Source organism: Nelumbo nucifera, chromosome 5 (assembly GCF_055504915.1).
Source record: "Nelumbo nucifera cultivar China Antique chromosome 5, China Antique-T2T, whole genome shotgun sequence".
Classification (NCBI taxonomy): domain Eukaryota; kingdom Viridiplantae; phylum Streptophyta; class Magnoliopsida; order Proteales; family Nelumbonaceae; genus Nelumbo; species Nelumbo nucifera.
In genome coordinates this window covers 6,283,348-6,295,486 of record NC_142653.1, presented here as the reverse complement: position 1 = coordinate 6,295,486, position 12,139 = coordinate 6,283,348, and the positions used below count along the sequence as shown (strand labels likewise).

At 38.1% G+C, this 12,139-nt stretch overlaps 2 protein-coding genes and 1 pseudogene across 3 annotated transcripts; 1 reads left to right on the top strand and 2 right to left on the bottom strand.

Moving 5' to 3' along the window:
* The first annotated feature begins 352 nt into the window (after positions 1–352).
* LOC104608953 (protein PHLOEM PROTEIN 2-LIKE A10 pseudogene) lies at positions 353–2,980 on the top strand (annotated as a pseudogene). Its single transcript, XR_016075983.1, has 2 exons — positions 353–908; positions 1,003–2,980. The product of XR_016075983.1 is annotated as a protein PHLOEM PROTEIN 2-LIKE A10 pseudogene (transcript).
* Positions 2,981–5,929: 2,949 nt separating this feature from the next.
* Positions 5,930–6,824, bottom strand: LOC104608964 (thymocyte nuclear-like protein). The gene has a single exon (XM_010275091.3). The coding sequence runs from the start codon at positions 6,669–6,671 to the stop codon at positions 6,219–6,221; it is 453 nt and encodes a 150-aa protein (XP_010273393.1). The 5' UTR covers positions 6,672–6,824; the 3' UTR covers positions 5,930–6,218.
* A 3,652-nt stretch (positions 6,825–10,476) lies between these two features.
* On the bottom strand, positions 10,477–11,254 carry LOC104608970 (phytosulfokines). Its single transcript, XM_010275102.2, has 2 exons — positions 11,000–11,254; positions 10,477–10,874 (listed from the first exon to the last, which is right to left on the bottom strand). Exons 1-2 carry the CDS (start codon positions 11,114–11,116, stop codon positions 10,752–10,754), a joined length of 240 nt encoding a protein of 79 aa, XP_010273404.1. The 5' UTR covers positions 11,117–11,254; the 3' UTR covers positions 10,477–10,751.
* Between the last annotated feature and the right edge of the window lie 885 nt (positions 11,255–12,139).

Below are 12,139 nucleotides of genomic sequence, written 5' to 3'. Positions count from 1 at the left end.
TTCAACGAATTGTGGAGATGCTGAGACACGATTATTTTAATAAAAACAGATGCACGTTAATTTGTAAAAGAGTAAAATAGGTATATTGAAAAAAAATATCATATCTTTAACGTTTTTGGTCTTGATCATTGATGAAAATGAGGTATTTGTTGAATTTTTAAAAAAATGGAGGGAAAATTTTTCCTAAAATAAAATTATAGAAGAAATTTTTATGAATAACAGAAACTTCAAAAGGAGGTTTTTATGATTGTCAGAAACTTCAGGGAAGGTTTTGTATTTTACCTTTTTTTTTTTCATTTATCCTACGTGTATTTTATATATACGGTTCAATTTGAAAAGATATGGGGGGCTACCGGATGTTTCGGCATTACTAATAAATTGCGATGAAGGCGAGAAGGTTCTTTTGTTTTTCTGGTGCATAAGAGGTAAGACGTCCGACGCAACTGATGGCGGTCGAAACTCGAAATATATGTCACAGTATCAGTGCTTATCATTTCTTCCAGGTTGCTCATTCCCTTCCAAGATTTTCAACAGTGTTTTTGGTGGTTCAGAGTTGCTTGTTTGCATCTAAAATATCCCCAAAATGCGTAAACCACCTACCTACTTACATTCTCTACATATTCTATTCATTCAATCCTCGGCGTTGATGGCCACCAGGAAGAATAAACGGTGCGTACCACGCATTCCGTTTGTGTTAAAATCTCTCAGTTCGAACCTGTTAATTACTATTCAACATCGTATTCAAATTGTTGCTGTGGATGTAAGACAAAACAGCAACCTTGCAATTTGCAGAGGCCTTGGCGTTTTACCATGTTCTCTCTCTCTCTCTCTGTCTGCCAAAAGAGATAGGTTGAGACTTGAGAGAGAGAACAATCCCCCGAAATTAACGTCATGTCTTCCCTCAACGGGTTTGTCTCGTTCACTTTTGTTATTTTATATTTTATTTGTTTTTGCGATTTATGTTAACTGCACACTTTAACCTCTCTGACTTCACCTCAATAGGTTTGCCTTTGCCATTTATCCAATATCGCTCTGCAATTCTCTAAAAAAATGAATCCCTATAACTGTCCAACATTTTGTTTCACCCTTTTTTGATGGTCGACGTCCTAATATCTTATTTCATACACATAAAAGGACCCTAGGGTTTTAAATTGTGGGATTCAAGTGTGCTTGTCTTCTTCTCCATGGAGCTGCAACTGGCGCAGAAAGGTTTGGATTTTCCCCGGCGAAGGAAGAATTGGCTTTTTGTCCATGCGGCTATGGTGCTTATAAGGTTTATAATTTGCCTTCGGTGGTTAAGAAGAGGAAGAAGTTCTTCAGACTCATAGGCGCTTTAATATCTGTGGCCGAACTAATTTCTGACTCAGCCGAGACTATGGGAGTTGTGTCCAGGGACTTAAAGGAGTTTCTGCATTCCGATTCAGATCAAATTCCCGCTAGTTTTAAACAGATTTCCAAAATCGCAACGTCTGATGAGTTCACGGAGTCTCTGGGAAGGGTCACGCAAGCTCTAACTATGGGGATTTTGCGAGGCTGTCGCTCTGAAGCGGGGAATCAAAATGGAGCACAGCCCAGTTCTAATTTCTCCGACCGGGTTATGGACAGGCTCTTCTCTACGGCTGGCTCGGGTTTTGCCTCTGTCGTTGTTGGTGCCTTTGCCAGAAGCTTGGTCCTGGCTTACTTCTCTGATCGTCAATCTTCCGGAGGCTCGTCTCCAAACATCCTGGAGAATGTATCCTGTCTCGGATCCGACTCCTCATCTATCCCGAAATGGGTTAATGTGGTCTCCAGCGAAAAGTGTAGAGAGCTTATAGCTGATAGCATCCAGTTGTTTGTGAGCACAGCAGTTGCCGTTTATCTTGACAAGACAATCCACATCAACACCTATGACGAAATGTTTTCTGGGCTGACCAACCCGAGGCATGAAACAAAAGTGAGAGATATATTAGTCTCTGTCTGTAATGGGGCTGTGGAGACCTTAGTCAGGACATCACACCAAGTGCCGACTGGTTCAGCTTCAAGTTCAAAATTGAGTTTAAGTTCTTCTTTGGTTATTGATCAAGCTGAAAGTCTGACTTCAACTAGAGATGAAATTTCTGAGCAAAATACACTGTTACAGACAGAACCAACAGAGAGAAACTCAGTTAATGGGGTTCAGGACAGCGGGTGGGTTGGCAAAGTTTCATCTACGATGGCAGTTCCCAGCAATAGGAGGTTTGTTCTTGATGTAACTGGGAGAGTAACCTTTGAAACTGTGAGATCATTTTTGGATTTTACGTTATGGAAACTGTTGGATGATTTGAAGAGAAGTCTCAATGTTGTTCATGAGGAAATTGTTCAACGATGCCTGGAAGTTGCCAGATATATTGCTGAGAAGTCTTCTGTTATTATAACACTATGTCTTGCTTTATGCTTGCATCTGTTGGACGGTGCCAGGGTCTTGATGCCAGCATAAATGGCTGATTTTCTTTTATCTTTCCACACAAGGGAGTTCATATTATGGATATACATGTAAGACCCCTTCTGGCTGGACAATTGAACCATACTAACAGAAACATGTATGCATTTTGTTGTCTTTTGATATGCTCTCATGAAAGGCTTTCTGAAGATGGCTTGTGAAATGGACAGTGCTCGAGCTGAAAGAGAAGCAACAAGTGGCAGGGGGACTATTTCCAATAATGAATACAGGCCAAACTCCAAAGTGATCTGTCATTCCTTTTGTTGCGGTGTTTCCAATGCTGCCAGCAATTAGATTTTTATTTGTGCAACAAAGATGAAAAACAGTGCCTTGCTTTGATGCATACCAAATTCATACCTTTCCAAATTCCAAAGGTATGATAAGGAATATTGACCAGAAAAACTATAGGCATGTCTGCTTATGATTAAGTTTCCTAACAATATTTTTTGTACATTTAATAATAAGAGAAAATTTGTCTCTACTACTAGCACTGATTTCTACTAGAGTGGAGATGGGCTTTAAAGGTATTATGGGGCTTGCTTTTGGTTTCATGTTCATCACAACACCTGAAATTCTTCTGATACATTTGTAAACAAAGCAAATGATTAAAAATCATCAGGTGCTTTTTAGTTGTGGTCTATATTCTTAAGCTGTTATTTCTTGAGGCAAAGTTCCGCAAATGAGCTTTCTCTTGTCTACATTGCTTGCAATTGCAATGATAGGATCACATTAATCCTTTTTGGGCAATTTCCACTGCATCAGTTAGCTTTGAAGATGATTTTTCTGCTAAGCCACTTGTTTTATCCTCCTTTTGAGCTAGCTCTCCTGTTTTTGAAACATGACCCAACACTTGAGAAAACCTGAATACTTACACCCTGCCATGTCTGCTGGTACCTGGTAACAGTGTTTTTTTTTTCCTATTTTCTTTTTTGTTATCTTATAATGATGCTCTATTGTCGTCTGCTGTAATAGTTTAAGCTGCCAGATCAGATGGTTTGATTTCCATGCATACGAGTTAACATGACAACTAGAAGATCCATAAGAGTTGTACCTTCAAGGGAAATGGAGATTTGATGTCTTGAGGGAGGTCAAGAGAGTATGTATCTTCTAGACCCACCCTAGCAGTTTTCTAGTCATACAACTAGAAAGAAGACAAATAACTAACCTCACACTAGAGTCATAGTTTTCAAGGTGCCAAGGCGAGGCTAGGCGACTGGGGAGCGCCTTGTTGCCTAGTTTTTATGTTGAAAACATAGATCCTAGGGTAGTTCCCTAGGTACCATAACCATATATTTTTAATAATTATTCATGATTTTCATAAAAAAAGTATAAATTTCATATTAAAATATAGAAAATCAACATATTCATGAGAAGAAAAGGAATAAGCAAAATAAAATTCAAAAAATATAGGGGCTGAACCCTTATTTTTGTTATAGGAAAAGAAGAAAATAAAAAGTATTGGTAGTAGTGGTAGTAGTAGAAGAAGAAGAAGAAGAATATATGGAAGAGGAAAATGTGCTGATTAGATAAAATATTAAGTTCTTCCTTATTAGTTCAGGCTTTTAAGTCTTTGAGGGTTCAATACAGCATTTAGCAATGTTTGTGTTGATTAAACCCTAATAAATAAGAAAATAATAAAAATAAATTAGTATATAAACACACAAAATGATTATTTTAATTTACTAATGCCTATTTTATAATTATAATCTCAAAAAAGAATGAATAAAAAAGTATTTTATAGTAGGAAGTAGAAAACTGATTGGTGATTAGACGAGGCGAGCCTCAAAGGGCAACAAGTGTCGCCTTGACAACTATGACTAGAGTTTTAGTAATTACTCCTAGAAGAGAGCTTGATACCTAAAAGATATGAGATAAATCTCACTCAAAGTAAACAGAGTGGCTATTCAATCTTCATTTTCTTTTCTTTTCCTTTTTTTGTTGAAGTAAACAAATAGCACAATTAATTTAACCATAATCTGGAAACTTCGACTGCATCAACTGCATCCTTGAATTCTTTAAAGGTTACAAGAGTATCAAGAGGAGCCATTTGTGCAACAAACCTCTCCAATTCCAGAAGTTATCTTTGCTTCTTGTCCTTTTCTTGGCTGCATTAACTGGATATTACTGTTGCTTGACCACTTGTTAATGGTTATATAATACCCCTTAAAGGAAGTTTAAGGAGAAACTCAGCTTTTGATATAAGCAGAGAGACAACTTTGAGTACAGGTACGCTTACGCTACTACCATTTCCCTGAGATTGTTGATAATTTAACCATGGAACGGGGACGACCGACAGTTTGAGTGCTTTATGAACAACACCAAATGGTGTGTTGGTGGTTAATGAATGCTTGAATTTCCTATCTTACAAAGTCGGTTTATGAACAACACCAAATGGCTTTGCATTATTCTAGGCATAAAGTTGTATTGTTTGGTCAATTTGAGTGCTTTATGAAGACCAAATAGTGTGTTGGTGGTTAACGAATGCTTGAATTTCCCCCAATCCGCACTTAATAGTTAATGCTTGCATGTAGGAACTAGGAAGGAATTCCATATGACCAAAAGAATATCAATGAGAGTCAAAAAAGATGTTCCAGCTACAGAATAGCACAAGTAATAATTGCATGTATTATAAAATCAACAAGCTTAGTGATCAGGTATAGTATTTTGAACAGTAGTTGGTCATCTTAAGTGTTATCATTTAGGTTTGAGGGAGTTACTGCTGGAATTATCTGTTCCTACTCAAGCAGCAATTTTTTGAAGTTTCAAGGTAAACAATCTTATGTGACTTATCTGTGGCTAATGAATGTTTGGATTTAATATCATAGAATTCCATGTTCTCTATTTCTAGGATTTCTTTGGAAATTATATGACAAATTGGATCTAGTTTCCTCGACAGTGTACATGAAATTTGTTACTAAAGGATTGAAGAAGCAGGTCCTGATTTGCTTTTCAACCTTGATTGGTGGGTCACAACTGAAATCTTGAAATTGCTGCTAGGTTATGAAACAGTGACAGACTTTGTTTAATACAAGTAGCTTTGGTTCTCAGCTTTCACAATCATGTATCGGAAAAGTAGAAATGTAGAATAGACAAATATTTGAGCATGTCTTTAGTTATGCGGTGTTTGTTTGTATTTAATTAGTGATTATTATCTCGGGTTCTTGAATACTTGTTTGGTTGCTAGGAGTTTTGAAACATGCGATGTTTCAGTTAGGATATGTTTGGCTTGATGGACTTTCCTTCAACTTTTCTGTTTCTCTTTTATTTCCTATCAAAAACCAAATACAACCCTAATAGAGGATAATGACGGGAAACTATGGAAAAATTTCTAACCCAAAACCAATTTGCTAGATGGAAGATTCTTTTGTCGTTCGATATTGATTTGTAAATCAGCTTTTTATATGAAGTGTTGTTAGACGAGCCAAATGTAAAATCATTTTGGCCACTGCATGACAGGTCATCCAGTTCGACTGATCAATATGCTCATTAGGATACAAAAGAAAGACAAAATAATATATGGTTTCATATCATCTTTAAGGGGATGTAGCTAATATAGCGTAAACCAGGCTTAACAGCGGGGGAACAAACAAAAGGGTTTCATCTAGATACACCATTACACCATATATTACCATCTCATAATTCTGTACACGGCAAGGGGGTAGACACAAGAACGCTAAAAGCCTAAAACCAAGAAAGAAAACCGAGAGGGCATTACCACAAACATCTATCACGCAATTTAAAGTTATTGGCTCATCCTCTTCTAATCTTCGTCACTTTGTTCTGATTTTTCCTCAAAGCCTCCTCCGATCTCACAAAGTCGGTTCCAGACGTCCTTGGGAACGGGGACGACCGACAACCGCGGTTGCTTGAATAATGCAAAGCCCTTCAACCCGTCATCTCCTTTGATATCCTTAAGATTAACGGGTCTCCTCATCTCTCCAACGGCTCGAACGTCAACAGCGCCCTCTCCATTCTTGTCGTGGGTCGTATACCATTCCTTGGTAACGGTTACCACACCCACGATTTTACGAGCTTTGGCACCGGAGTGATAGAAGAAGCAGAGGTCACCGATTCTCATGGACTTCATGTATTTCTGGGCCTGCTTGTTCTTGACTCCGTCCCACTGCGAGAACCCTCCGCTTGCCGCTTGATCCTCCCATGACCACTCTCCCGGTTCCGTCTTCAGCAACCAGTACTTGCTATCTTCGCCCATATCTGCGACGGACCTGATGATGGTAGAAAACCAGGAGAAAAAGCGATAGTTGGGTTTTCCTTGTGGAGGGAATTTTTCGTTTATTGTGGTTTTGGCGCCAATACTATTGAACCTGGACCTGACATCTAGACTAATGGACCTTAGCCTGAAGCATCCTTTGGTGAAGCCTGGCCCATAGTTTTATTATATATTTTGTTTCTTTTTGAACAAGACTACACCGTACGAACTCATTGATATGGCAAATTGAAAAGTGAAAAAGTGGAATGCTTTTCTGAGTTATTAGATACTAGATTCAACTAAATTTTCTAATAAAAAGTTGGGCATTATGCTTTGAAAGAATATAAATAAAAATATATAAAATAACAAAATATTAAATTTTTGTTATATAAAATAAAAATACTAAATTTTTTTAGACTTAAAAAAAAAATACAAGATTTTGCACTCGACGTATTTATATTTATATTTGCGCTCTTCCCAACTGAGTGTTAACCAACATATTGTCTCTACTAAACACATTTATGTTGCATAATTTAGCAGTATTGACCATTGAGTTGATTGTGATGAAAAGAAATAACAAAAAAAATGAAAAAATATTGTCATGATGCAGAATGAATTGAGATACCGAGCTCACAGCCACATCCTACCCTGTATTGAGAACATCTCCCCATGAATAATAAATACAAATATGAAAAATGTTCTCAATGTGTGGCCAAGATATACTGTGGGGTGGTGTGAAGTACGCTCTCTAAGGATCAAATCGGGACAAATAGATTTGCTATTGTGGTAGTTATTTTTGTTTCAAAATCATACATGTCAGCGTTGAAAAAAATGGCTGTCCATTTTGAACAACCTGTGCCATTCACAGGGCTCTCCTGTGACACTTGAACTATATAAATTAGAAAGTGCTGAAGGCATGGCTGTCAAGCATGGACAGCTAAAGCTTTTTCCTGCAATCAAAACCCTCTCAAAAAAAAGAGAGAGAAACGTTTCAGAGGGACAAAGTCATCATTTGTGAAACAGCACTCAAACGTCTAATCCATCTTGGTCTCAATACCAGGTTTCGACTGGGACCAAAATAAAAAAACAGTTTTAATTTATTTATACTATTGCTGTATTGCAGTTTCACACTTTCACCATGCTTAACCAAAAATCCATGGTTCAGAGCGGTAAACCTCTCAATCTGTTGGGCCGCAGGAATCACGTTTGCCAATGACACATGATATACCATTGACAATGGCATGCAGCTTCCCAAGTTCCAGTTACTCTACGGTCTCTACCTAGTCAAGAACTGAGTTGTAGGCCGAGTCAAACATGATATGCCAGTACGGAAGATTGGCAGTTTTAGAATTTAGATTGCCGAGTCAATCATCAAGAAACTCAAGCTTAGCATGGAGCTACAGCTAAATCCCTGTCTCAATGTCGTAATACTCAGAGACGGGATATTCTGGTTACTCGTAAAAACCATCACTTAACCAGGACCCAAGATGGTCATCGGTTCCCGGTTTTCATAGTCTGACCACCGTCAGGTGCGATCCGAGTCTTATAACACTGTTAATGCAAGTTCGGCTTCACTCAGGGCAAAGAGCACCCTTTACTGCCTTGCATTTGAAGATATCTCCATACTTGTGTGTTTTATTTCACGAAAAGATATTTCCAGTGCAATGGTAAAAAGACTGCTAGAACGGTATGCTAATGCATGTTTCCCAAAAAACAAAAGAAATAATAATAATAATAAACACACGTGGATAACCATTCAACGAAAAGGCTAAGTGTTGTGAGGATGCATAAACCATAAGGTGTTTGTTATTTAAAAAGCTGCAGTTGGGATTGGATTTCAGCTTAGTTGATCCGATCACGGCATTTGCCCACCAAATGGCATATGGATTACAACACGCAACCAATTTGCAGCCATAAAAAAGTGTTTAATTAGAAGGTAGCAGTGCTGATATTGACATCACCCCAACCACCATGTCACGTTGCTGATAATAAAGTATTTGAGATGACAATGGATAATTCATATCTTGTTTTAAGTGCTCTATCGGGTTGTCTCCACTCTCCCACTATTACTACCTCAATTTTGTGCAACTTTACTCAAACAAATAACATTTGATATTTCAACTACTTTGTACAATTAATTGTACCTCATAATCAATCACCCCCCACCTGTGCAAAGCAAAGCTCCATGATTATAGGGTTTCTAGGCGCTCTACGTGATCTTGTTGTTAGGAAATAGCAGGAACCCTAGCTATTCTAATGGGTATCAGTTAAAAGATGAAGATCCTACCATATATCGTCTTAATAATGATCATCAATTGAACTAGTTGAGTGACACGTGTTAAGAGAGTAATAAGAAAACTGATGGGGCTAAAAATTTGACCAACTAACCAAGAATGTCGAAGAAATTAAAGAAACGCTCAACAACCGATGAGAAGTTTGGTGGTCAAGAATGGGCAGCTAGTTATGGCCCAACATGGATGATGGATGATCTACTAGTCAGTCGGTTGTGTGTAAGAAAGCTAAAGGTAGACAATTAAAATGCATTCCCAAAAGCCAAAAGAGCTGTGCGTATTCGGAGAAGTACGGATTTGTTTAATGCAGATTTTTAATTTACATTCAAATGATCATAACTCACATTCTATGCATAAACGCCTGCTCGTAAATTGGCATCAATTTCGAATCGGCACCTACCCCAACAGTACCTTGCTGAGCCTATAAATTCTAACCCTGGGCTGATAGGTCATTCTCCCTGTATCTTTTCTCTAAAAGGCTGCAGTCTCTATAGTGTTCCGTTCACGTATGTTGAAATTTCAACAAAAACTGAACATCTTCCAGCAAAGCAGGAATCGTATTTATATATATATTTTCTCAAAACACAATAGTGAATAACCACCACACACCAGACATCATAACCTCTTTGAAGCCTAGCATTGCCCCAACATTTATGAGATGGGTGAACACTTAGCAGAAACGTACACCGACCAAAAGTTAGGATTAAGAGCTTAGTCATCCCAACACCAGCATCATCAACTAACAAAAGTCTTCAATAGCTCGCCTGTGCTGCTTAATCTCAAACACATGCGCGATTGTTCGTTTCCAGTGTTCTATTTCTGTCTACCCGTAAGAATCAAGACTGTAGCTAGAAAGGATGAAAATTTCAGTTGCAAGTTCGTGGTAAGTTTAGTGATCATATTTCATATCAGGGTTTTCTACATACACATTTATGTGCAAAACGTGGTGAATAATTTGGTGATAATGTTCGTCCTTCTTTCGTGCGAGAGGAAAAAAAGTATTTAGTAAGGTTCTAGAAAGCATTTTTTCAAACATAATCCACGCTTTCTACTAGTTTTACGCTTGACATTGTAACTGAACGTGTTTCACTAAAATCTTAGCTGAATAGGTCTTTTAGCTTCTGGAAGTACTGTTCAACGAGAAATAAAAGAGAGAGCCAAAACAATCGAACAAAACCGTGTTCCAAGGTTCAGGAATCCTCTTTGATTCTTTATTGATAATAAAAGAAAGGAAACCCAGCGGAAAGAGTTTTTTCTTTACTTGTTATTTTGGGCTTGCTTAGTAGAAGGACAGCGGAGAAAGCTAGTATTGGAAACAAGGTTGTGCGCTTGAGAGGTCTTCCCTCTCTTTAATTCCAAAATTACCCTTGGACTTTCGTCTCTTCTCCTAGTTTCGGACCGTTTACCACTGATGATCCCTTGACAAGTTGACTAACCAGAAATGAGAAATCCTTCCAAAGAAAATTAGGCTGCGTAAGAGAATTTCATATTCAAAGGGAAGAAAATAGACACTCGGAAGGCCAAACATTCAGACAATGGCTTCTGTTGTTCTAATCAATAAACACTATATCTTTTCTCACGTTATAGATGGAAAAAGTTACATTGAACCATCATATATGCTTGTTTAACGTTCTCACAACAATCTAATTCAGATAAAACGAAACAATAATCCAGAAGAACACTTAAACACAGGAAATTCAAATCGATCGATCAAAGACCAAGACAGAAGAACACATAGATGAATTGAATTATCATTAAAGCTGGGGTGAGCCAAATGAACATCAAGTTTATTTCATGGCCGACCGTTGTCCTGAGTGTAGATGTAGTCAGTGTGAGCAGTAAGGGTTCTTCTCATCAAGCACTCGTCCTCTCCAATTCCGTCACAAGTTACATCCACATGGACATCAGCATCATCCTAAAGAGAGCAAAACCCAGAAGAAATATTCAATAAAGTACATCCATTAAAATGGAAACGAAGGCAGAATAGATGATTTAGCTGAAAACATTAAGAAAAAGAAGAAAGAGAGAGAAGAAACCTACCCCAGGTTGGGTATTGACAACAGAGTCGTTAGGAAGAGTAGGCTCCGGTCTGGCAGCCTGGGTCAGTGAGACGAAGAGGAGAAGGGCTACTACAAAAAGGGCTGTGGCTTTCGACATGCTGTGCCTTGGGTGTGTTGAGTTAAGCTGGGCTTGGTAGGTGGTAGCTAGGCACGGGAAACACAGGAACAACGCACTCCAAGATGCAATTTATAAAGGTGAGACAGGGAGGAAGAAGAAGAAGAAGAAACAGAAAAGCGTGTTTGTGTGTGTGAACAACTGGATTGCTTTGGATTCAATTGCTGCTGCCTATTAATAGAGAGAGAGACAGATTGAACAACACAAATAAAAATAAAATTACAAAGGCGAATTTATATGTTTTTTTGGGGGGCGAATATAGTTTTTTATTAATGTCGTTATTTTCTATACTTAGAGAGGGGTGTTTGGGGGGATTTTAAAAAAGGGGTTTTTCCGACTTGCTAAAGTAATAATGCAGGTGGGGAAGAGTACGTGGGGTCGTTGAAGAATGAAGAGGCAGAGCCGCAGAGGGTTGAATCCTCCGACGGCTTGGGATAATGTTATCTTTTAATTCATGGTTAATTGTCAACGCGTTTTTCCAATAATGTTTTATTACCAACCATACCGTCGTTTCGGCGTCTCTGGTGTCTATACCTACACATTAGACCTTAGCTATGATTTAATCTTCACACCCATGGACCAGAGCTGCAGAACCTTATGTGGAGAAGAATTTCGATCCCCTCTGCTTCGACCAAAAAAAATGTGGAGAAGAGTAGGAAAATGAGGGATAAACGAGGGAATCCCTCAGGGGAGAAGATATGGTAAAAGATTATCAAGTGGTTGGAGCTTTATATATATATATATATATATATATAGTTTAAATTGTTATGGCAGTTTTAATTGTTTATAAAATATTCTTGCTGATCTTGAAAGTAAGAATTAATCTACCTAAGGGTAGCCACAAGTCGAGTTCAACTCGTTAAAAATTCAACTCGGTTCGGTTTCAATTAAGCATCGAGCCTAATTTATAGGCTCGTTTATTAATTGAGCCGAGCTTGAGCCTAATAAAATTCAATTCGTGAGGCTCACGAGTCGAACTCAAATAGCTATATACATACATATAAT